Here is a 26,057-nt window from a genome sequence, read left to right as displayed (position 1 = left end):
CCCTTATTCATATTTTCTCCCCCCTCCTCTTCCTCTCTTGACAAGTCAGCTTGTTTGACGCTCCAAGGCCTCGGCTGCAAAAGTGCAATAAAACGGTGCCGATTGAAAGTTAAATAAATAAAACAAGTAGTCTAAACAAGCCGACCCAACTTCGCCAATCGCTAGCTGGACACGGAGCGCTCCGAGCAAGCCGGCCACCTTCGTCCAATAGCAGCGTTGGGAAAGGGGACCGGTTGCCGGCCCCGGCCAATCAGCGCCCGCGAAAAGCAATTTAGAGCCGCTCACATATCCGCGACTCCGAGGGTTCTTCTCTTTCTTGCCGCGACTTTGCTTGCGACTACTTCTGGACGGGACACACTCCCCGAAGGCGCAGTAGTAACGCTTGACCATTGTGAACGCAGGTGAGTGGAGGGGAGCGGGGAGCCGGGAGGGGCCTTGGCTTAGCTGGGGATGGGGGGACCCCTACCTGCCGCGCCACCGCCGCCACCTGTTCTTTTTTCCCGTTCTGTTTAGGCAGGATGGAGCCCGTGACCCTCCCGGACGATGCAGCCTTTCGGGATTTCGTGGCGGAATGCGAGTCGCAAGACGGGTGGCTGAGCTGGTACGACCGCTCTGGGGTCTCCGTCTGGGAGCAGGTGGTTCCTCATGCGGACCTGGCGGTGTACCGCCTCAAGGTAGGGTGGACACGGAGTTGGGTATGGAAGGAACGATTCGGGACAGGGAGCGGACGGAGGCTCCTGGTCCCGGGAGTGGAGTTCTTTTCTCTCTCCCCCCTGCCCCTCTTCTACCTCTTTGCGCCACATGTGAATATTAAAATACGTGACTGCGGACCGTCGGGAAAGAGGTGCGCATTGGCCGGCGGGTGCTGGCGGGTGCAGAGAGAGAGAGAAGTTTTTTAGTACGGTGTTCTTAAACCTTTTAAGAATTGGGAAGAAGGAGTTTCGGAGGTGCAATCTCTGCGCCACATGTGAATTTTAAAATACGTGACTGCGGACCGTCGGGAAAGAGGTGCGCATTGGCCGGCAGGTGCTGGCCGGCGCAGAGAGAGAGAGAGAGAGAGAGAGAGAGAGAGAGACGGAGAGAAGTTTTTTAGTACGGGGTTCTTGCACCTTTTAAGAATTGGGAAGAAGGGGTTTCGGAGGTGCAATCTCTGCGCCACATGTGAATGTTAAAATACGTGACTGCGGACCGTCGGGAAAGAGGTGCGCATTGGCCGGCGGGTGCTGGCGGGTGCAGAGAGAGAGAGAAGTTTTTTAGTACGGTGTTCTTAAACCTTTTAAGAATTGGGAAGAAGGAGTTTCGGAGGTGCAATCTCTGCGCCACATGTGAATTTTAAAATACGTGACTGCGGACCGTCGGGAAAGAGGTGCGCATTGGCCGGCAGGTGCTGGCCGGCGCAGAGAGAGAGAGAGAGAGAGAGAGAGACGGAGAGAAGTTTTTTAGTACGGGGTTCTTGCACCTTTTAAGAATTGGGAAGAAGGGGTTTCGGAGGTGCAATCTCTGCGCCACATGTGAATGTTAAAATACGTGACTGCGGACCGTCGGGAAAGAGGTGCGCATTGGCCGGCGGGTGCTGGCGGGTGCAGAGAGAGAGAGAAGTTTTTTAGTACGGGGTTCTTGCACCTTTTAAGAATTGGGAAGAAGGGGTTTCGGAGGTGCAATCTCTGCGCCACATGTGAATGTTAAAATACGGGACTGCGGACCGTCGGGAAAGAGGTGCGCATTGGCCGGCAGGTGCTGGCCGGTGCAGAGAGAGAGAGAGAGAGAGAGAGAGAGAGAAGTTTTTAAATACGGGGTTCTTGCACTTTTTAAGAATTGGGAAGAAGGAGTTTCGGAGGTGCAATCTTGATTTATATATGAAATGCCCAAAGCCTTAGAAGTGTGATTGACCTGCAGCAGGGAGGAAATAGTTAAATTTCTCCCTGCGGAGCTCCTCCGCACCACCACAAAAAAATAAAAAAAAAATTGCGTGGTATCTAGCTGAGCCATTTTGCACAAACTACTTCCCACAATTTATTTAAAGCACACTCCACCCGTCTCAAAACGAAAACTCTAGAATCCCAGGAATTGTAATTTTCCTTTCACAAATCCGCAGCTCCCAGCACCCTTAACAAACTACAGTTCCCGGAATTACTTTGAAGGTGGGGGAAGCGTGGTTTGAATGTATGGTGTTTACACAGCCTCACTTGAGTTTCCAGGTTCGTTGGTAAATATATTTTAATTCTGCTGTAAGTCTGTTATAATTTGGGTGTAGACCAGCAACCAAAATTCTAGTAGGGAAGAGCCACAGTTCAATGGTAGAGAATTTGCTTTGCATGCAGAAGGTTTTAGGCAGTGCTTTTTTCCCCTAATAAAATGTTTAGGGTACTCTTATTTTCCTTCTCGTATTGAAATAATGCCCCTCAATGAGGCCAAAGTTAAGTTCACAAAATGTTTAGGGGTATTCATGTCCCTGCGTACCCCCAGAAAAAAAGCACTGGTTTTAGGTTCAATCCTCAGCATCTCTAGAAACTCTGGCAACTCGCTGCTCATCAGTGTGGACAACATTGAGTTAAGTGGACACAAATTGTCTGGGTTTGGAGCAACTAGAGCAGGAGGTGGGGAAGAGCTTGATCCAGTCAAGATTAAGTACTCTTAGGTTTTTACTGGTTGCAACAAGAGAAACTTCCTTTCTTTGGCCTTTGGTGATTTCTCCCTGCAGCAATGGTGTGGACACATTTCACAGAATCACAGACTTATTGAGTTGGAAGGGACCATGAGGGTCATCTAGCCCAACCCCCAGATATTTATTAAGCTTTCTTTATTTTATTTTTTATTGGCAGTAGTTCTATATGTATGCACTTTCCTTGTAGCTTTTTCTGCGTCATCTTTCGTTTAAACGCATGCTGGGAGGGGGAGGGGGAACAGGCTATAAATCATTACTTTAAAAAGTAATAAAAACATGTCCTTAATTCAGCAGGGCTGAAAAGTGACTGAGTCTTGATTAAAGTCATATAATGCTTAAATGTACATAAGCTTTTGCAGCGCTGTTTGTTGAATGCCACAGGCTTTTTCCAACGTTCCTGGGAGTTATTTGGGTTCAGGAGTTGACTCTGAGGATGTGTCACCATTTGAGAGCTGGTCAAGAGTGGGGAATCTTTTTCAACCCAGGAAACCTTTTGAGGTCCACATGCCAGTGCCAGGTGGAGGCAGAGGCAAAAGTGGGTAGAGCAATGGTGCTGTAGAATAGCTCACGTTGCTTTCTCTGTTCTCCATTCACACAACCAAGAGGCACCATCATCTCAATTCCAAGGCACACCCCATTCATGCAGGAAACACCCAAGATGTGAAGTGTGGCCAGTGAGGGGGTCAGCCCTGGGAAGAAGAGTGTGCGGCCAGGGCCTGAGGTCACCTAGCTTGCAGTGTGCATACAGTGGTACCTCGGCTTACATATGCTTCAGGTTACATACCCTTCAGGTTACAGACTCCGCTAACCCAGAAATAGTGCTTCAGGTTAAGAACTTTGCTTCAGGATGAGAACAGAAATCGTGCTCCGGCAGCACAGCAGCAGCAGGAAGCCCCATTAGCTAAAGTGGTTCTTCAGGTTAAGAACAGTTTCAGGTTAAGAACAGACCTCCAGAACAAATTAAGTACTTAACCCGAGGTACCACTGTACATGGTAACAACAAGGATGGAAAACTTGTGACCTTCCAGATGTTCTGGACTCCATCATCCTGGATCATTGGTTAGCTGGGGTGATGAAAGCTGGAGCCCAGCGACATCTGGAAGGCCAGGGGTATGCGGTCTTGGGTCCTGGTTCAAGTCTCCACCTGGCCATGAAGCTCACCTGTTGCATCACAGGAATTTTGTTGTGTTAAAGTGGGGGCAGGGAGGAGAACCACATACGTATTATTATTTTTAAAACTGGGTACTCTCTTGTTAAAGATTAAAAAAAGAAGACTCTGGGCAATGCACAACATATTTAAGAGCCCAGGTAACAAACCCCATAAAAATACACAAAGCAACCCCCAACACCAGCAGGAAAGAACTTCAGCAGCATAGTTAGCAGCAGCCAACATCATTGACATCTGAAAAAGGCTCAACAAAAACAGTACCTTTTTGCAGGCACTCAGGAGTGACAAACAGGAAAACACAACTCCCTTGGTAAGAAATAAATCATGTACCCTTCCTGTATGCAGCTTTGTTAACAGGAAAGAGAGAGTGTATCCAAAAGGTGTTAATCAAAGAGAGAAATGAAGGCTGGTATCTGGAATTGATGGAGATGAGGGTCCTGGAATGCTGTTTAATATGGCAGAAAACTTGGTAGGGGCTAAGCTTGATTGGAACTATTTTTCAGTTAGGATGTATAATCCAACTGCTGCCTGCGTAGCTGATAACTGAATTGCAGGATGCGATGAACTTTAGCATAGCTTGCGAAAGCTGCCTTCTCTTACAGATGTAATAACGGGCAGAGACTAAACAATAATAATGCCAATGTTTCATGACGTCTTGCCCAAGTGTCAAAGATACATCAGCCCAGTAGCTGATGCGCTGATGCACCACTGTTTGCTCTTCTAGGAGAATAGCAATTTTCACAAGTGCTGCTTAATTCAGCTTTTGCCTTCCATGTAGGGCTGTGCACTGAATTCAGTAGGAAACCAAACTGAATCGGGTCCACCTGGAGTGATCTGGGGTTGTCACAAGAGGTTTGGTGGCAGGGAGGAGGGGGAGAAGGACACACACAAGTAGCCTGCATCATAGCTGCCAACGTTTCCCTTTTTAAAAGGGAAATTCCCTTATTCCGAATAGGATTCCTCGCAAGAAAAGGGAAAAGTTGGCAGCTATGACCTGCATGCCTTGCCTTCCCTCCCTGGCCAGATGCTTACACGTGGTTTAAAACTCTGACTAAGCATACAGTGTGTGGGGGAGGTGTGGTACTTCTTCCCCATCTCCACTTGACTTTGCATGGCCCCCAGATCAGTTCCAGGCTGGATTGGGCCCTTACTCAGATCCCAGAGAGGCCATGTACAGCCCTAATCTCTTGGATCTGCAGTAATTCCATTGTAAACTTTGAAAGGTTCGTATGAAGAGCAAAACAAAGTGTGGCTTGGAGACACAAGTCCATAGAGGAGAAAGTAAGACTTGGGTATGCTTATCCTGGAGAAGTGATGTAATAGCATCAAATATTTGAAGGACTGTTATATAGAAGATGAAGCTGGTTTGCTTTCTGCTCCCCTGAAGGGTAGGACATTGATTCATGCATGGCCTGAATCAATGTGCTTCCCAAAGGAATCCATTGGGTCACTGTGAGAACAGGATGCTGGCCTATTGACCTGATCCTGCAGGCTGTTTTCATGTTTTTTAGGGAGATTGTCCCAAGGGTGTGTACTGAAGATCACTTAATGTCTTGTATCTAGGACTTAATTTGCACTGGAGGATCAGACCTGGACTCATGAAGCAGCAGTAAAATGAGTTTAGCTGAGTGCAGAGGTGCCATCTTATGAGGGTGACTCTGCACTCAGAGGAGAAGGAGCCTTTGCACTTTTTGGACAGTGGCCCTCACCAGCCCAACCCCCCAAAACATAGTGAGGCCCCAAAACGGCTTGCCCCCCTGGAGCTGGTGCCCCTGGCTGAGTGTGTGCTCTCTTGCAACATTCAGCCTGCTGGAATTGTGATATGGAACTTTTGGTTGTTGCATTTTAACCCTGCTGCCCTTTTAAAGCAGAGGTGGGGAGTCTGTAACCCTCCAGGTGTTGTTGGACTCTTATCCAACATGGCCTGGGTTGGTGGAAGTTCTGGTCCAACAATATCTGGAGGGCCACAGTTTCCCATCCCTGCTTTTTAAAGGATGGCTGCTCCCCCTTCTCCTTCCAGCCACACAAAAGGCCCTGTGAAGTAGTTAGGCTGAGAGGTGTAGACATCTGGCTCCTTTCACAGTTAGAGAACACTTTGATAGAAGTCCTCCTCTTGATTTTTAGTTACAGATAGGTAGCCGTGTTGGTCTGCCATGGTCAAAACAAAATAAAAAAATTCCTTCCAGTAGCACCTTAAAGACCAACTGAGTTAGTTCTAGGTATGAGCTTTCGTTTGCATGCACACTTCTTCAGATACACTGAAACAGAAGTCACCGGACCTTTCTATATAGTGAGAAGGTGGGGAGGGGTATTACTCAGAAGGGTGGTGGGAATGGGTGATTGGCAGATAGCTGCGATGAGCCTGTTGACGACTCTTAACGACTGCAATAGGTCTAACAGGAAAAAGCAAGGGGTGAGAAGGTGAAAAATGGCTTTGTCATGTATAATGAGATAAGAATCCAATGTCTTTGTTCAAACCAGGTCTCTCTATAGTTTTAAGTTTGGTGATAAGTTGCAATTCAGCAGCTTCTCTTTCCAGTCTATTTCTGAAATTCCTTTGTAATAGAACAGCTACTTTGAGATCTTGTATAGAATGTCCTGGGAGACTGAAGTGTTCTCCTACTGGTTTTTCTGTCTTGTGGTTCCTGATGTCGGATTTATGTCCGTTTATTCTTTGGCGTAAGGTCTGGCCTGTTTGTCCAAAGAATAAGCGGACATAAATCCGACATCAGGAACCACAAGACAGAAAAACCAGTAGGAGAACACTTCAATCTCCCAGGACATTCTATACAAGATCTCAAAGTAGCTGTTCTATTACAAAGGAATTTCAGAAATAGACTGGAAAGAGAAGCTGCTGAATTGCAACTTATCACCAAACTTAAAACTATAGAGAGACCTGGTTTGAACAAAGACATTGGATTCTTATCTCATTATACATGACAAAGCCATTTTTCACCTTCTCACCCCTTGCTTTTTCCTGTTAGACCTATTGCAGTCGTTAAGAGTCGTCAACAGGCTCATCGCAGCTATCTGCCAATCACCCATTCCCACCACCCTTCTGAGTAATACCCCTCCCCACCTTCTCACTATATAGAAAGGTCCGGTGACTTCTGTTTCAGTGTATCTGAAGAAGTGTGCATGCACACGAAAGCTCATACCTAGAACTAACTCAGTTGGTCTTTAAGGTGCTACTGGAAGGAATTTTTTTATTTTGTCTTGATTTTTAGAAGACCAGAAGAGAGAGCGTATTATAGAATATCTGCTGAACTTCATCCCACTCACAGCAAATGCCCTGAGCTTTTTTGAGTACTAGTGTCAGATTCCGGTCCTATTGAGCTTGTGCATTTTTCAAATGTATTTATTTATTATGTTTATATGACACCTTTATCTTCTGAAGATCTCAAGGTGGTGTATATGGTTCTTCTGCTCCTCATTTCACCCTCACAACAACCCTGTGAGGTAGGTTAGGCTGAGAGACAATGGTTGGGCCATGATCACCTAGTGAGCTTCATGGCTGAGTGAGGATTTGAACCCTGGTCTCTCATGTCCTAGTCTGACACTCTAACCACTACACCATACTGCCTTACAGTTGAAAGTGCATTCCTGTTGTGTTCAGGCAGGCAGCTACAGTGATCATAGGACAATTTTCATGCCTGTGGTGAACATTGTGTGGTGTGCACTGGGGAAGGTAGGCCAAGTAGAATGAACAAGTGTACCGTATTTTTCGCTCTATTGGACGCACCGGACCACAGGACGCACCTAGTTTTTAGAGGGGGAAATCAAGGAAAAAAATATTATTCCTCCCCCCAGCCCCAAAGAGCAACGGACAGGCTGCCTGCTTCCCCTTTAGCCTTGAGCAGCATCTTTAGCCTTGCACAACGGGAGGATGACCATGGAGCCCAAAAGAAAAAAGATAAATAAAGGCTGCCCACTTCCATGATGTCATTGTTTGTCTCTTTCTCATTTTTAACTGGGTGACAACAACAGGAAACCTCCTTTACATGGGATGTCAGACCAAAGAGCTTTTCAAATAATTGGTGGAGAATGTAGCAGTTACTCCCCACGTTCAGTTTGGTTGTTAATTTGCTAGCCAATGAAGAAGTTGGAGAATTACTCAGTGATTTACAAAGCAACCATGCCAGACTAGTGCTGGGCTCTGGTTTAATGCATTTGAAGGATGGGAAATAGGAAATAGTTGGCTTCTCACACTTTTTCCAAAAGCCAGCTAGAAGGGGGCATGGTAGGGAAACGGGGTTAAATGTGGCCCTCAATACCTCTGTATATGGCCCCCAGACTTTTTCCAGGCCATACCCCCTACATCTGTGTTTTGTTTCCTGACTGGAACCTGTCATTGATCGGAATAATGCCTCTTGCTTGCAATAATGCCTCTTGCGTTTACATTAAATGGATGTAAAAACTTCTGACTTTCACTGTGCAAAGGAAAGCTGCCCCCTTTTGCTTCTGGCATGCAGCCCCTAGACGGTTGCTGGAAATTAGTATGGACCATACTGTGTAAAAGATATCTGCTTCCCACTTCCTTGCTGCCTGAGTTAAAATGTCAGATGAAGACAAGGCAGATCTGGTTAAAATCTCTCCACACACCCCTAAAATACCCATTTGGTGACCACAGGTTTGTTGTTCTTCTCTCTGCTTGAGCTTGGTGGCTCTTTCAACAATTTGTGGAGCCTACCTCACAGGGTTGCTGTGTGGATTTTTTTAAAAAAAGTTAGTCATGTATACATGTGCCCACTGGACCAGATGGGGGCAGAAGATAAATGGGTCCAGTGGGTGCATGTATACATGACTAACTTGTTTTTTAAAAATCCACACAGCAACCCTGTGAGTAAAGCTTCTTACCAGGCACACTAGCTCTTGACAATTCATTCCAGTGGGTTTGTGAATGTGCAACGTCACGTACACATGTCCTAGTTCTTTGCCATGATGCTCATACCAAATAATCGCTTGCACACTGTGAAATTTGTATTTGCTTGATTGCAATTTAGTGGCAGATCTGTAATTGTGATGATAGAGATCAACTGATTGACAAAGGTTTTTGCCACCTCCCTGGAACTAGATGCAGGAGGCCTGCTGAGCCTCTTTCGGCAGGCGAAAAAGACAGTCGATGAGTGCCCTGTCTAAACCTACTGTAGCTCTTGTGCCCCACCAAATGCACCTTGTGAAAGGCGGTGGAAGATGATGGAGGATAGGCTTCGGGTATTAAGCACAGGATCTGAGCTGCTTCATGTGGTTGAATGTTTGGAGGTTCTGATGTTGGCCTGCCTACTTAGATCAGGGGTGAAGGAACTATTTTCAGCCCAGCTTCTTCGAGTGAAATGTGGGTGTGCTTCTGGTCCATCCCAGCCAGTTGAGACTACCTAGTTATGAGAATGACAGAGAAGCTGCTGTTCACAGCTGCTGCATCTGCTGTACTTCGCAGACATCCCAAAGAGTGTGGACCACCTGAGTGAAGCCTACAAACCACAATTTGGGTAACTGTGCTTTAGAACATTTTGCACCCAGGGTTCACCAGCTTTTACAGCCTCCCTAAATTGCTGGACAAACTATTCAAGCAGTAGAGTGGACTTCATTGACTAGGTGAGGTTGAGAAGCTTCTACCTCCTGAAAGCAAGGTTCGTTCCTTGGTCCAGTGGTCATGTAAACACTACAACAGGTTTTATTTATATAAGCATGATTTCCCTTCTTTCTTCCTTGACAGGGTTCAAGGTGGTGTATGCAAAGCTCCCCGGTTGATATTCCATTCAAACACTGACCAAGTTGGTCTATCAAGCTCAGTATGGTCTACACTGAATGGCAGCATCTCTCCGGGGCTTCAGATGGGAGGCATTCCCAGCCTTACCTGGAGAGGCCAGGGACTGAACCTGTGACCTTTCACACCGAAAGCAGACACTCGGCAAGATTGTTCCATTTTACACCATCTGAGGTTGTTCACTACTCTGGTGTTTTGACAGTGTTCTTCTTTCCATCTGCAGGGCATGATTGACATGCCAGGGGTCACCGCAGAGACCGCCTATGATGTCCTACATGACACCGAGTACCGCAGCATGTGGGACATAAACCTTGTTGAGACGCATCAGATCGCTCGTCTCACAGACAATGCTGATATTAGCTACTATGAATGTAAGTAAGGATGGGCACCCCAATACCACCACCAAACCGCACAAACTAGTGCAGGTGTGGCCCACATTGCCATCAGGGCAATCTTCCAGAGGTCATGTGCCCATGAGGGTCAAGGCCAGGGGCAAAATGGAGTGGAAGAGCAAATGTAAATTTCCCCTTTGCACAATAGGCTACTTCCTTCACATTTGCACTTCCCTCTTCTCCATCCAGCCAAGGAAGAGGCATTGCATTCCAGCCACGCAAACACACTCAAGGGGGTGTTGAAGTGACAAGGGTGAGGAGTGTGTCCCAGGGAGAATCATGGGGGCCTGTTAGAGGGGCCTAAAGGGCCACTGTTGGCATCTGGGCCTGATGTTTCCCACCACTGAGTTATGGGGGTACCTGGCAAGCACAATGAAGATTTGGTACCAAACTCAGAAAAAAATGCTGGTGGGTTCCTAAGATTTAAAGTTCCTGGCTCCAAGGACCACAAACACCCACCCTCCTCCATCACTCGCCATGCTGTCTGAGGCTGGTGGGACAATATCTGGGCAGGCACAAGTCCCCCATCCCTGTTCCTACCTCTTCAGCAGCCAAAGTCTCGTGGCACATTTCTGATGGCATGGACTTATGTGGATCAGGAATTGTGGAATGTCAGCCTGAGAAATGTTAGCAGAGGAGTTCAGAGGGAATTGGAAACAGGATGATAACGCTGACGCTTAGGTGTATGTAAAATAATGGCACTGACCGTTGCGAAAGTAGTGTTTATAAAAACATCCTGGCATCAGATCAACCCTACTTTGTGAATTATCCCTGTAATTAAGGTGCCACAAGCCTCTCTTTGCTGTTTCCGCTGCAACAGATTAACCCTCTAGTTATGAGGTTTGCAAAGGTAATCTTGCAGGTATGTAAGCAGTGTGTGATGAAATGTCAAGACACTGGGAGGATTAGTAGTCTGGGGTGTGGGGTGCCTTCCTTCTCTGGGGCAGTACCTCATTCAGCCTCATGGACCAGCCTCCACTGCTTAAAGATCTACCTCAACTATGTGCTCTGATGGTGTTTCCTGCTTGGCAGGGGGTTGGACTCGATGGCCCTTATGGTTTCTTCCAACTCTATGATTCTATGATTCTATGTTATGTGGTCATGATCCAGCTACCTTCCACCTGCTGTTGATTTGGTGGTGTTCTCTCTAAAAAAAAAACATCTATGGAACACCACGCTACATGATAATAGCCACATCCCGTGTGGTCCTTAGCCAGCAGCAAAACTATATCTGCTGAGCCGCTCTAGGTTGTTGTAATGAGAGTGTTATGGAGAGGACTATACAGCTTTGTCCAGGGCTGCGAAACCGTTTTCCACCCAAGGGACACATTCCCCTTCTGGAGAGCCTGCCCAGGGCTGAATGCTAGTGGTGGCTGAGGCCAGAGGCAAAATAAATGCAAAGGCAAAATTCACAAGGTAAGCTGGTTTCTTCGCACACACACCTCCCTTTCTATCCTCATCCCATCCAGGTAGGCAATAATCACTATCTGGGTTCAGGGACAGAAAAGAAGTCACAGAAGGATGCAAAGCCAGAGTGCTGAGTCAGAATGGGTGTGTGGCCTTTGGGGACTCCTGAGGTTCTCCATCCATGATTCAGTCTTTTAGCTCATTAGTACTACCACCCTCATCATTGCCAGGCAGCCTAACTTGATAGGCTGATGAGACAATAATATCTGTGGACTCAAGGTGGTGGAAGAGAGCTGTGTTAGATGGATTGATCAGAAACATTCTGGCAGTGTTATGGCAGGCCCCTGGCTTGAGAGTTGGTCAGCGTTTGAAACGGGTATTCTGTTTTCTGTAAGAGAGAGAATGCCTTCCCCCGACGGTGCCTGATTTTTAGCTACCTGGCTGCCTTCTTTCTGGAGGTTAAATAGCCTTGGGGAGTAGCAATGGACACTGCTAAAAAAAAACCAACACAACTTGGTGGAAAGGAAGGTTCAGGCTCATAGAGCGGTATAGTCCACAACATATAGGGGTGTGTGAGATGCATTTGCCTTGCATCTCTCCCTGGGTCACCATTATAAGCTGGACCTGTTAAAACGTAGTTGTAGCATAAAGAATTCCTGTTAAGGTTTCCAGCCAGCCATGCCTGATTTCAGGATACCCTGTTCCATTTCCCCTCTCCCTCCAACAGACTCTCAACAGTCAGTACAGTATGCTCAGTCCTCAAAAGGCATTTGGGCTTGCTTGTCCTTCTCCTCTTCCCTCTTCCTCCTGCCCCCCCCCACACTTTTCTATTTCTGCAAATGTTGCCTGCTTCTGATACCTTCCTTTCATGCATAGGTGGTGTACTTTTTCCTCCAGGGGGCTCTGTGCTTGGATGAGGGGAATAGGATCTGTGTGCAAGGCCTCTTTTACTTGAGACAACCTGCTTGGACCTTTGACACATTCCCTGTGTTGCTTTGCCAAAGCAAGTTAAGCTCTCACTTTTGTTTATGCGACACGGGTGTTTCCCCCCCTGCCATTCTACTTAAAAAGCTAAGGTGCCTGGGACTTGTAATTGCAACGGCAACAAATCACTCACCTTACTGCTATTCAAAGCTTAATAGAAATTTAAAATGGAAATCTTATGAAATAGATTTATGAATGATATACAATGAATATGGAAAATGGAATATATAGGAATGAGTACAGATTTAGATGAAATCATTAGCAACTGAATGTGAACAGCATGTTGTAGATGCAATGTTGAGCTGCCTTTCTCTCCCTACCATCTCCCTTGGATTAGGGAAATGCCCAAAGCCCTTGAGGAACAGAGATGTGGTGACTCTGAGATCGTGGAAAGTCCTGGATAAGGATTATATTATCATGAACTTCTCTGTTAAACATCCGGTAAGTGAGCAGGGGGGAAACTATGGGATTCAGGTGGGTAATGGATTGGGGGGTGGGTCTCCTCTCAGAGACCCACCATAGCATTTCATTAGGGAAATGGAGCTTCATCCACCTGCTTGATAAGTATGCCATGAGACCCACAACGGCTGAATATACTGTCATATACTAAGGGCTTGTTCACACTTCCACACTTGTCCCTTGCCTAGAAAGTGATTTTTTTATTCCACTTGTCCCATGCTTTTTAGGCACAGGGCTGAGTGGTTTTCTGTTTGCTCTCCCCGGGAAAACCCACTCTTTTGCAGTGAATCGGAGCAGGCATCAATCTTGTGGAAAGCCCAGTTGCCATTTGTTCTGATTCAGTGCTAAACCATGAGTTTTCCCCAGGGGAAAGCAGTGGGTTAAATGGAAGTGTGGCTGAGCCCATTAGCTCCATTTAGCTCAATGACTACTAGCAGCAGCTCTTTGATGTTTCAGGCAGGGCTTTCTCCCAGGCTTACCCTGGTGAGATTGAACCTGTGGCCTTCTGCTTTATTACAACACTTAGTTCTCTGGATGATGGAGCTGAGACCCTACACACGACTGACCTGTTGGTGGTAAAGTTGGCAGCCTCTTGGGATTTAGGGTCCAGTCCTTTGAAGCCTACCTTCTGTTATTGATGTGTTGATGTATATTATTGCTACTTCTGTATTTTGGTGTATTACAATGCAGTTTCCATGGGCTTTGGCTGGCACACTAAACTGATTGTTGACTACCCCTTAGTTACCTGAGGGGAACTCAGTCTCAGGGAGGAGGGGAAGGGGAGGCCTCTATACCAGGAATTGGTCCATCAGCTGATTGCCTGGCTTTTTACTGTGCAGAAATACCCTCCCCGCAAGGACACGGTGCGGGCTGCCTCGCGTTTGGCTGGATACCTGGTGCAACCAACTGGACACGACAGTTGCAAGCTGACTTACCTAGCACTGCTTGACCCTAAAGGTGAGACTATTTTAGAAGAGTCTAAAAAGCCTAGGACACAAATGTTCAAGGCCCTCTAGCAACTACGGTGGCTCCTTTGTCAGAAGTAATGTATTTCATGTTGACTCTGGAAGGGAATACTCAATTCTGACCAAACTAAGCTGCCTAGTTCCGGAGGCTTAGTTCCGGAAAGCTCAGGAACCAAGAAGACCAAAATTTCAATAAAGAATGGGAAAATTTTTATAATCTATCTTGGAGACCACTGTAAACAGATGGAAACAGTAGCAGGAAAAGGTTTAATAAAAGGACCCATGGAGGGGAGGTGGGAAGTCTAGAGATTCAGAGGAATCTGTAAATGTGGATGTGAATGGTAGCATTGTTATAATATAACATACTTGTAAAATCAAATAAAAACTATTTCAAAAAATAAAATAAAAAATAGAGCAAAATATACATTTTGAATCTTCTAATACCTTTGCCATAGTAAGTTGTGCTGCAGTCATCAGGTGAGTAATAAGATCCTTGTGGGAAAGTTGTTGATTAATTTGAGTATTATTTTACCTTTTACCTTTACTATGATAGAAATGCTGTTTTAGGATCAAAGGAAGTACTGTATCTTGCTTTGTGATCAAACCTGCTTCATGAAAAGCATGTATGCTTCACAAGGCATATAACTCTTTAAAGCTGAATTTGAATAAAAAAGAAGAGAACTAATATTCTCTAGTCACAGTGAGCAACCTGATTTCTCAGTGGTGGCCAAAGTGTTAAGTGAGAAAAAACAAGTAGATTAAAAAAGAATAAAGGCTCTGTGTAGGAAATACAGTTAACTCGCATCTTCCAGGTTTGTGATTCTATGATTCTATCCTACACTTATTTTACTTACATGAATTCAGCTTTGTGTGGGTGCGCGAATAAATAAACAAATAGAGAGTGGAGGAATCCCACTCTCCATTTATTCCCCCCACAATGCAATGCTGTAATTGCAGGCTTACCCAGCTTTCAGAAGGTGGCGCAGGGGCTCTGGCAGCCCAGAGCCCTTGTGACGCCTTTCCAAAGCTGGGTAAGGGAGATGGCTGGATTTGGGAAGGAGGCGTGAGGGTCCTGGCATGGTCCTAAAGCCATCCTACCTCCTTCCCAAAGCTCTGCAAGTGCTTACTAGGCTTTCAGAAGCAGGAGGGAGGACTCTAGGACCCACCCTGCCAGAGCCCTAGCTGCTGCTTCCCAGAGATAGGTAAACAGCCCTCCAAATTGGCACTTCTGGGGTTACTGGCTTTAGTATTTTTTTGCATATACACATGGACCCCCAGAACTGAACCCTCACATAAAATGTGAGTTACCTGTTAACCGTTTAAAAATGAATTGCAAACACTAGACAGGCTAGATGATTTTTCATCTACTGCAAATCAGTTTCCAACATCTGCATTATGGGAGATTTGTTTGCCGCAGTCCATTGTCAGTAGCAATCATGTACCCGCTCATCTATCAAATAATCCTGGGAACCATTGTTAAGGGAACTGTAACCTCTCTGAGGAGAAAACTACAGTTCCCATGATTCTTTTTTTTTTGTCGGGGGGCATGTGCTTTAAATGTATGCTGTGTATGTGACCAAGATTAATTTCCCCCCATCTTTCCTGCCTCTCCCCCCTTTCCAAACTAGGATTTCTGCCCAAGTGGATTGTGAACAAAGCTGTTCAATTCCTGGGACCACAGGTGAGTGAGGCAGATTCATAGCTGAAGAGTTGGAAGGGACCACAAGGGTCATCTAGTCCAACCCCTTGCAATGCAGGAATCTTTGGCCCAACCATGGGGCTCGAACCCACCACCTGAAATTAAGAGTCTCATGCTGTCCCATCTGAGCTATCTTGGGCCTCTAGTGATCTGGTTCTTCTTGTCAGGAGCATCAGTTGAGCTAGTGTAATACTAAGTGAGATGGATTTGCAGAAAGCCCTTTTTCTCTGCCCAGAGAGGGGGGTTCCCCCTGCGTTGTTGGTTATGGAGCACAGTGGGCTAAGAGGCTGTGTAGTGGTTAAGACGGCTTTCTACATCCTTATTTAAATCTTCCATTAGTTCAGAACCAGGAAGGACTGGAACCTTGCTTTATTTTTAGGGGAAGGGTTTCCCAAACTTGGGTCTCCAGCTGTTTTTGGACTACAGTTCCCATCATCCTTAGCTAGCATGACCAGTGGTCAGGGAGGATGATAATCTTCAGCTGTTTTTGGACTACAGTTCCCATCATCCCTAGCTAGCATGACCAGTGGTCAGGGAGGATGGTAATTTTAGTCCCAACAGCAGCTAGAGACCCAAGTTTGGGGGCGCATTGCTCTAATTCCTGTGTTGTGTTGTGGATGGATGCCTCTTTAAGTCCTGAGTAGGGATTTGATGCAGGTGATCTCACACGGTACCTTTTAGTTGTCCAACTTGGTTCATGAACCTTCCTGTCCAGAGCACTTTGGGTGGGTGGTACAGTTCCAGGTTCATGTGGGATTCTCTTGCCGTTCCTCTCATCACACAGAGAAGTCCAATGTGGGCGTGTTTTGACCTTCTCTCTTCTCTCCACGCGCCCCCCCCGTCCCGGCTTGCGGGATCAGGTGATGAGGAAGCTGCATAAAGCTTGCATGGAATACCCTGCCTGGAAGCAGGAGCACAACATGGATGTGAAGCCTTGGCTGCACCCCGAGCAGAGCCAGCTCCCCACCATGTTGGTGTCTGAGTTGGCTATTCAGCATGCCGCCTCCCTGGAGCACTTTGATGAGAGCAGCGTTAAAGAAGTCAAGGATCAGCAGGGAGAAGCCAGCGGGTCCGACTGACTACATCACTTTGTGCTTTTTTGCAGTTTGAGGACATTCTCTAGTCCGCCACTGTGCCTTTCTGAGAAATGATAAATTATTCCAGTTTATTTCATGTAGTAGCCAGCTTTTGGGGGTTATTCTCTCTCAAGCACCTGTTGCAAACTTGTGGTCGGAGGGGCAACTCTCTGTCAAGACCACCTCCCCATGTTCTTAGCTGTTCTGCCCAAGGAGGGGAGAAGGCTTTTAGCAGTGGAGCTGCAGTATTTAATCAGTGGTTTGTTTTTAGAAGACCTTTCGAACCAGGGAAATGTTGCATATTGTGCTTATTTTAGATCAAGAGAATAATATAATAATTGATGACTGGCTGTGCCAAATCTTGAATGAGCTTCAGGAAAATGATAGATATTTCTGAGATTCTATATTTAATGGTTTTATGGGGAGCTGTTGTTTTCATCAGATTTATTTGTTGCCTATGAAACTTCTCTAGGTGACTTACATAAATTTGTCTTACTGTGTGTAATGCAATGATAAAACAACTTCTTCCCCCCTAATAAACAACTGCAAATAATAAAATGCAATTTGGTGGTACATGTGTATTATTTCAAAATACGGGAAGCCAGCTGCAGTCTTTTGTGGTGTGTGTGTGTGTGTGTGGCCTGGACACCTGTCCCAAAGTCCTGTCCTGATAGAACCACTGGTGTTTCAGGGTGGGGGAGAGAACAGATTGAACTATGCCCCCACACGCAGATGCCTGCTTAATATTGTTTTTGCGCTCAGTGAGATGCACATTCAAAAGGGCAATTAGTCAATAATGCATGTGCCAACATACTTGCTACCAGGCACACTGATTTGAATATGTGCTTTTCAGAGGAAAGAGTGAGAAGCAACCTGATTGAGGGGTAATTTGGGAAAGCAAGGTTAGCCAAGCCACTTAACAGACTTTATTTAGCCAAAAGTGACTGAGTTTGTTAAATGGTTTTTTGTGTGTTTCACTTTGCAAGATGGCCAAAGAGTCCTGGCTCCTGATTTAACATATAGTGTGTGTGCCCCCCCCCTTCAGCACAGAGAGATTCATGGAGCAGCTTGCAAGGTTTACGAGATGGTAATCACAGGCCAAATTGCTATTTTTGTACACCACCTAGCGATGATTTGGAGGCTAGGCAGCATACAAAAATAGAGTTCATATTTTAATAGTAAGAAAAACAAGATTTCAAAACAATGTAATATTTTAAACAGCCAGATGAAATCACTGAAGGGAAGCACGTTCAATAAAACACAATAGCACAGCCAGATGAAAAGCAGAGTTCCAGAAGAAGAAGAAGAGGAGGAGGAAAGTAAATGGGGCCTGGCAAAAAGATGTGTTCTTCAGCGGCTTTGTAGAAAGTGGACCTGATTTTTTTGGGGGGGGGATTGAGAGGCAGGGTGTCACCACAGAGAAGGCCGCCTCCTGAAACAAAATATACACCGGGAGGCTTAGTTTGGTTAGGATAGAACCCACACAAGTGACGCTGACACAAAACAAGTATTGCCACCCGACCTGACCCCCACTCACCACGCCCCCTCCACTTCTTCCCCCCTTTCTTCCTATTGTAACACTAATGTCTCAACAAGTGAAACTGATCTGTAGAAAATGTAACTTGAAAAAAGAGACATTGCACATACATTTGTAAACCAAGAAATCCTTAATAATTTATTTATTTTTTTAAAGAAAGAAGGAATTGGGTACAGTGGTACCTTGGTTCTCAAACCTAATCCGTTTCAGAAGTCCGTTGCAAAACCAAAGCATTCCAAAATCAAGGTTCATTTTCCCATAGAAAGTAATGCAAAATGGATTGCCGTAATCAGTTCTCGACTTTTAAAAACAATCCCTAAAACAGCAATGTAATATGAATTTTACTATCTAACGAGACCATTGATCCATAAAGTGAAAGCAATAAAGAATGTACTACAGTCACACAATCAGTAGCTGAACTGGGTTCCACTTCCACACAGTCACAAAAACAAAACAAAAAGCGCCCACAAAAAGGTAAAATAAATAGCAAAAACAGACAGACCTCAGCGTAACACTAAAAACGGAAGTGTGGCCCTCAAAACGGAAGTGTGGCACTCAAAACAGAGGACGTTCAGCTTCCGAAAAAAAGTTTGCAAACCAGAACACTTACTTCCAGGTTTGCAGTGTTTGGTTTCCAAGTTGTTTGAGTACCAAGGCGCTTGAGAACTAAGGTACCACTGTATACACTTCCTGAGTTATGAGCCACCATTGCCACTAGAGGGCTGTGAAAAAATCTGTCCTAGGGTTTTTAGACTTTTGTACTACAGTGGTACCTCGGGTTACAGACGCTTCAGGTTACAGACTCCGCTAACCCAGAAATAGTACCTTGGGTTAAGAACTTTGCTTCAGGATGAGAACAGAAATCATGTGGTGGCGGCGTGGTGGCAGCGGGAGGCCCCATAAGCTAAAGTGGTACCTCAGGCTAAGAACAGACCTCTGGAACAAATTAAGTTCTTAACTACAATGAGGTAACACTGTATTTGAAACAAGAGGGGTGCATTGGTTGCCAGATGTGAAATATATTGGCATTATTTTCAGCTCTCCCACTCAACAACTGGGTTAGGTGGCGGAGGTGGATGCCACCTGTTTCGGAAAGAACTAATTCTTCTCACACACGACCTTTGTCTAGATGCCCACCTGCTCCCTCACATTCAATATGTTTCCAAATTAACAAATTCCAAAAGATACCATAGGTCTCCAGAAGGCCCACCTCAAGAAAAACTAATCCTGCAGTAGCTACCCCGGAAACTTCCTAATGCTTGGGGAAGTGGGAACGACACAGTAGTAACTGCATGCTCCTGAAGTTAGTGTTATCTCCAGTTAGGACTAGGGCTAAGCTCCCAACGAACATCAGGCAGGTACCTACAAGTACTGACATACAGGAGCATGCTTAGAACTCATTGGTTCACTCAAGCTTTCCTTGAAGGGTAATCCAGCTAGATTCAGAAAAGGGCAACCAAAGCAATCAAGTGTGCGGAGTAACTCCTCAGTAGAGAGGCTGAAATATTTGGGCCTTTTCCCTCCTATATGCAGTGCTTTTTTTTGTGGGGGGACACAGGGGTATGCATCCCCCTAAACATTTTGTGAATCTAAGTTTGGCTTTATTGAGGGGCAGTTTCTCAATATGAGTAGGAAAATGAGAGTACCCCTAAACATTTTTTTAGGGGGAAAAAGCACTGCCAATGTGCATTGAAACGTAAGAATGTTGTCATGCTGCAGTTCACTTGGTCACAGACAGGTGACGCAGGAAACATGATGATGTGGCATGATGAGAGGCTGGCGCAGACACTGGCCATCTTCCTCCATCCCTGGGGAAAGGGGAAGGTCTAAATCTTTCTCTCCTTTATGCCCCCCCTTCCACTGCTACATTGCAGGTGAAGACATAGAAAGAAAGTCTTTCCCCACATTGTCCCACTGTTGCTGCTTCTGCTACCACCATTGCCAAAAGGGGATGAAGAAGATTAGGCTGTTGCTGCTGGTGGTGTAAAGGTAAAGGTAAAGGGACCCCTGACCATTAGGTCCAGTCGTGACTGACTTTGGGGTTGCGGCACTCATCTCGCTTTACTGGCCGAGGGAGCCGGCGTACAGCTTCTGGGTCATGTGGCCAGCATGACTAAGCAAGCTGCTTCTGGTGAACCAGAGCAGCACACAGAAACACCGTTTACCTTCCCGCCGGAGCGGTACCTATTTATCTACTTGTACTTTGACGTGCTTTCGGACTGCTAAGTTGGCAAGAGCAGGGACCGAGCAACGGGAGCTCACCCCGTCGCGGGGATTCGAACCGCCGACCTTCTGATCAGCAAGTCCTAGGCTCTGTGGTTTAACCCACAGCGCTACCCACATCCCCTGTTGCTGCTGCTGGAGTAGAAAGGAGCAGAACAAGGGGGCGGGAATCTCTCCCCTTTGTTCTTCCCCACTGCTGCTGCCACTTGCAAGAAAAAAGCATGCTTCCTTCTGGTCTAAGAGGGCTCTTTGACAAGGTCTATGGAAGGACTGTGAGGTCTAAAAGGAAGGGCTTTTTTAGGTGAGCTGCAAGGTGAAGAGAGGGGTGGCCAAGCATAATTGGGGTGGGCAGTGGCAAGGAGCAAGGGGACGGGGTAACTTTAGCATGGGGGAAATGGTTTGAGGTGTGTAAGATTATGTACGCCTTGGAGAAAGTTAGGGAGACAATTTATCCTTGTCTCATAATGCTGGACCTTGAGGCCACCCAGTGAAGTTCAGTGTAGGATGATTCAATTCTGAATTAACACAGCACATCATTAAAACATGGGATTTGTTCCCATGAGATGTAGCGGTGGTCATTAACTTGGATGGCTTTAAAAGAGGACTGGAGAAATTCATAGAGGCTAAGGCTATCAGTGACTACTTTGGATACCATTGCTGATCATCACAAGTGGGGAAACTGCTGTTGCAGTTGGTTTCTGCTTGTGGACTTCCTGAAGGCATCTGGTTGGTGACTGTGCTGGATGAGATGGGTCTCTGATTTTATCCAGCAGGACTCTTTAATGCATCAACACAAGAAGAGTCTGGTCTGCTGATTTGTGGTGGATTTTGTACTTCTTTCATACATGTACAGTACTTTGATTGTTGATTGTATTCTGTCCATCACTAATATATCCCCCCCCCTTTACTACTGGTGGTGTATAGACATACGTTTTTTGCAAATAAGTAAACAAACAAATCAGAGACCATCCAGTTTCCTCGTGTCTTGTGGAACTTGGATGTTCTGCATGAAAGGTGAACGAAACACCTTTAGGATGTGTGTGATGTCAAGCTGACCTTTCAGGTGTAGCAAATGAGGCTTTGCATAAAGAGTGGGTGCCCATTAAAGCTGTTTAGACAGGCTTGGTTAATGATCAAATAAATGGAAAGCTAAGTGAAAGAGGCCTCTTGACCAATGTATTAAAAATGCACTTGGTCAAAATCTTTCCACACACTGGCATCTGTTGCAAAGGACCCTCAGTCCATCAGGAAAGAAGAGCCTCTCTCCTAGTTTGCTGTCCTTGCTTGCTGAAGCCAAACCTAGAAAAAATAATTGATTGGGGCATTCTAATTGGATTTGCAGTATCAAACTGCTGTCTGGTCCTTCCAGGTAATGGTGAATGTGTTCCACTTTAGATGATAGATTAAGGAGAAACGGAGAGGTAGGCCCAGCTGTTTAATGTTCCCTTGTTTAAATGGCAGAGGATGTTGATGGATGGCTTCAAAATGTTGCCTTGTTTGTCATGCTCCACAGGGGAAGGGCAGGTGGGTGAAGGGTGGGAGAGGAAAGCACTCAAAAAATCAAACTTTCCCAACTGATTCCCGAGAGACGTAGCACTTAATCAGGGTTTTATGCATGGCTGCTGCCCCAACCAGGCAAAGGGATGTGGCCTTTGCTCCTTGCTGCTGATGACTTTAAAAACAAACAAACAACTATTCCCAAGCTGCAGATAATGTAAATGTAGCAGAAGCTTTGGTGATGTGCAGTGGGGAAGCAAGAGCTGCAGACACTGAATTTATGAAAGAGCCTGGCAAACATTTTGCAGAAGGAGAAGGTATGTTTCTCAACTCTGTTGACTTTGCTTGCTCATTCCAGCAGCAGTGCATGTTTGCCTTTCTAGTGATTTGTTCAAGCTGTGAATATGTTGTTAATAGTTTTGATGCTGTTTTTATTGTTGCTCCTTACATTTTAAAAACAATCCTGTTCCTTCCTCCAAGGAGCTCAGGAAAACAAACAGCAGGCATGGAGAACCCGTGGTCCTTCAGAGGCTGTTGGAGTATGAACTCTTACCAGTTCTTACGATCGATCATTGGCCATGCTGGATACAACTAATGTGAGGTGAAGCCCAGGGAAATACAGGAGGCATTTTGCATGAAGGCATACCAGAAAGCAGCTCCAGGTGTAAGAGGCAGCAAGAGAAAACGGGCAGAGTCATTTCAGAGAGCAGGAGGGGTGAATGAACTACATAGGGCTTTGGAGGTGAGAAACAATATCTGGAAGCAGATGGGAAGCCAGTGAAGGGATTTAAGGAAGAGTGTCGCATGGTTAGAGAGAAAAAAGAGGTAAATAATTTTGGCAGCAGAGTTGTGGACAGAGATGTGTGTGCATGGTGGCCTCCATACAACTGACCTTCATGGGCTGTTTAATTCAACTACATCTCAACTGTATAAGCCGAATTTCTTTCTCTTCTCTTACTTCTGGCAGAGATCTCTTCTAAAATCCCAACACTATTTCTAGCTTCAGAGACTGATTAACGCTGGACACCTGCCTCTTCAAGTTCTGTAGGCTGTTGGTCTGTATAAGCAGCCCGCAGTCCTGGATGGAAATGAGATTGAACTTGTTGATGGGGGAATTCTCAGCACATTTGGAAACTTCACTTTGAAGCAAAGAGCACTGACGGAGGAGGGTGAGCAAGTCCCTAGGCAAGTAGGGATCATCATTAATCAGAAATGGATTTTTTTTCATTGAATGGTTCCATTGGAAATAATACAGAGTATTATGAAGACCCTTCTTCCTTGTTTGACATGCCTGTCTTAGTGCCAGTGACAATTATTTGCATTCTCTTGTTCTTCTTGGGCATCACTGGGAACATGACCATTATATTAATTTTTAAGCGATACAAGGAAATGCAGACAACGGTTAATATGTATTTATCCAGCATGGCGTTGTCTGACAGTCTGATCTTCCTTGGCTTGCCTTCTGATTTGTATAGAATCTGGAAGTATAAGCCATACATCTTTGGCAATTTCCTCTGCAAGTTTAATGTCTACCTCAACGAAACCTGCACTTACTGCACCATACTCCACATAACCACCTTGAGTGTCGAGAGATATTTTGCAATCTGCTTCCCTTTGAAAGCCAAAGCAACCATCACTAAAAGGCGGGTCAAAGGCATTATCCTCCTGATATGGGTTTGCTCTGCGGTGACTGCCATCCCAATCCTGTTTCTCTTCGGTGTAGAACACCGCAATGGAAGCCTCCCAGAGGAAACCAATGAATGCAAATACATCGAGCAAGCAGCCCGTTCAGGACTTCTAGAAACAATGGCATGGCTCTCCACCCTGTATTTTTTCCTACCTGTGGTTTGCTTAGTTCTCCTCTATGGGCTGATCTGTCGAAAGCTCTGGAGAACTGCACGGAACCTGGAGGGGCACCATGCTGCAACGAGGGAGAGGCACCACCAACAAACTGTCAAAATGCTAGGTAAGTAGCATTCCACTGTGAAGAGCATGACTCAAATGCATCAGAGTGGAAGGAGAGACATAGAAAGCAAAGTTAAAGAAAGACAGGAACAGCCTTAAGAGTAATGTGTTTATTCCATAATGTGATCAGACAAGACTGTTCTCAACATGTGGCTGCATCCACACCATACATTTAAAGCACATAGCTTCCACCGAATAATTCTGGGAACAGTAGTTTGTTAATGGTGTTTGGAATTGTAGCTCTGTGAGGAGTAAACTACAGCTCCTAGGATTCTTTGGGAGAAGAATCACAATAAATGGATGTGACTTGTATTGGCACTTGTACTTGCCAGATACTGGGAACTTGGCTTGTTTGAACACGGTGGGGATGGTCCTTTTAGACCAGTGATGAGGAACTGGGGCCCTCTAGATGTTGTAGGGTTACAGCTCCTATTAACCCAGGTCAGCACAGCCAATGGTCAGGAATGATAGGCACTGTAGCTCAACAACATATGGAGGACCACAGGTTCTTCATCCCTGATCTAAAGAGGTTGAACCAGTACTAGGTAACCTGTGGTCCTCCAAGTGTTGTTGATTGGAGCTGATGGAAGGTGGGGACCAACAATATCTGGAGCACTTCCTGGTTTCCAGGTAGGCAAGACTGCCTTTAATTTTTGTTGTTGCTAAGAAAACCGCATGCAGCTTGCAAATTTCAGCCTGACAAGAGCTGGCAGAAAATTATTGCATAGCCACTCTGAGGGTGGGCGTAGGGGTGTCCCGGTCAACTCTTCCAGTTAACCTCTGTCTCCAAGGTCCATCCCATGACATCACCTGCTTTGGGCCATGAAATTTCAGGAGCTGGGATGCTCTTGGCCTGGCAACCCTAGCTAAAGTACAAATTGTCAGGGGGAAAGAGCCTCCCCCATAAGTTTTGAACAGCTCCTAGATATGACATTTCAACGGTCTCCTACTTTCCCAATGTCTTCCATGGAGACCTGTGAGGGTTCATTCCTTCCAGCTAGCCTTTGCATACGCTTTAATTCTCCCACTGCTATGTTTTAGTTTGTTGCTCTGGAATGTTGGTTTTAGAATGGATTTTTTTAAAAAAACATTTGACCTCCATAGTTGAAAAGCAGTCTTTATGTACCACCAAGTACATTGATTAAAAGGCCCACTTGTTCAAAGATGGTAAAATCTACTTTGAAAGCAGGGGTGGAGAACATTGAGCCCAGGGCATCAAAGCATCTCTATCTGACTGTCTATCTCCTTAAGGAACTTCCCTAGTGTTTATCACTGGCTGGAATGCGCCCTTGGACACTGATAATTCCTTTTGCTTTGCTGGGTAGAGGATAAAGAGGGGAGTTGTGTATAGAAACTAGACTAGTAGTCAAAGGTGAAGTAAATTCTTTGCTGCACCCACTAATTCTGGCAACACTCACCACTAGCATGTGGCTCTTCAGGGAGGTCTGCCCAGAAAGCTTTGGGCTATTTTAAAGAGAGGGAAGGACTTAGTGCCTGGGATTGACCTGCGGAAATATATTCTCACCCTCATGTAGCAGTCGTGGTCGTGGCCTTTGTGCTCTGCTGGCTTCCCTTACACGTCGGCCGAATCCTCTTCGCCCAGGGAAGCACAGTCCTCTATGAGATAAGCCAGTACTTCAACCTCATCTCAATGCTGCTGTTTTACTTTGGAGCCTCTGTGAATCCAATCCTTTACAACGTCATGTCACAAAAGTACAGAAAAGCTGTGTGCAAGTTTCTGAACCATAACCAGGCTTGGCAGCAGAGGAACTTAAGCAGGAGTGGCAAGACTTCTGTTGAAGGTGTGGAAATCAGTTCTTTCCTGTAAAATAATTTTGAAATATGCTACTAGAAATGTAAGTGCTTTGCTTGCAAGATCTCCCCCAACCACCCACATCCCTTCTCTCCGCTCCCATATAGATAGATGATAGATAGATAGATAGATAGATAGATAGATAGATAGATAGATAGATAGATTGATAGATGATAGATGATAGATAGATGATAGATAGATAGACAGATAGATAGATAGATAGGTGATAGATAGATATAGATAGGTGATAGATAGATGATAGATAGATAGATAGATGATAGATAGATAGACAGATAGATAGATAGTTAGATAGATGATAGATAGATGATAGATAGATAGATAGATAGATAGATAGATAGATAGATAGATGATAGATGATATAGATAGATAGATAGATAGATAGATAGATGATAGATAGATAGATAGATAGATAGATAGAT

The 26,057-nt window shown here is 45.5% G+C and overlaps 2 protein-coding genes across 3 annotated transcripts in view; both read left to right on the top strand.

The window, feature by feature from the left end:
• Nucleotides 1-205: 205 nt before the first annotated feature.
• LOC309334016 (START domain-containing protein 10-like) lies at nucleotides 206-17,145 on the top strand. Its single transcript, XM_081848187.1, has 7 exons — nucleotides 206-401; nucleotides 514-674; nucleotides 9,824-9,971; nucleotides 12,721-12,824; nucleotides 13,682-13,799; nucleotides 15,436-15,488; nucleotides 16,367-17,145. Exons 2-7 carry the CDS (start codon nucleotides 519-521, stop codon nucleotides 16,583-16,585), a joined length of 798 nt encoding a protein of 265 aa, XP_081704313.1. The 5' UTR covers nucleotides 206-401; nucleotides 514-518; the 3' UTR covers nucleotides 16,586-17,145.
• Nucleotides 17,146-23,051: 5,906 nt separating this feature from the next.
• Nucleotides 23,052-26,057, top strand: part of LOC309333993 (growth hormone secretagogue receptor type 1-like) — a gene marked incomplete at both ends in the record, with an annotated part of 87,060 nt that continues 84,054 nt past the window's right edge. Inside the window, 2 exons of one of the 2 annotated variants that reach the window (XM_081848130.1) lie at nucleotides 23,052-23,805; nucleotides 25,340-25,632. In XM_081848130.1, coding sequence (XP_081704256.1) covers nucleotides 23,052-23,805; nucleotides 25,340-25,632 — 1,047 coding nt within the window. Of the gene's footprint in view, nucleotides 23,806-25,339; nucleotides 25,633-26,057 lie in introns of those variants that run through there. The other variant, XR_014152780.1, reaches the window with a different exon arrangement.

This window comes from Podarcis erhardii (assembly GCF_964252035.2).
Source record: "Podarcis erhardii genome assembly, chromosome: Z".
In the NCBI taxonomy this organism is placed as follows: domain Eukaryota; kingdom Metazoa; phylum Chordata; class Lepidosauria; order Squamata; family Lacertidae; genus Podarcis; species Podarcis erhardii.
The sequence above is the reverse complement of the archived record's forward strand: the minus strand, read 5'-3'. Positions and strand labels throughout refer to the sequence as shown.

Excerpts from the sequence above, each read along its gene's own strand:
- LOC309334016 (XM_081848187.1), top strand. The coding sequence starts at position 519 with ATGGAGCCCGTGACCCTCCCGGACGATGCAGCCTTTCGGGATTTCGTG. Across the intron at positions 9,972-12,720 it reads TGATATTAGCTACTATGAAT|GGAAATGCCCAAAGCCCTTG; the intron begins GTAAGTAAGGAT and ends CCCTTGGATTAG. Across the intron at positions 12,825-13,681 it reads ACTTCTCTGTTAAACATCCG|AAATACCCTCCCCGCAAGGA; the intron begins GTAAGTGAGCAG and ends TTTACTGTGCAG.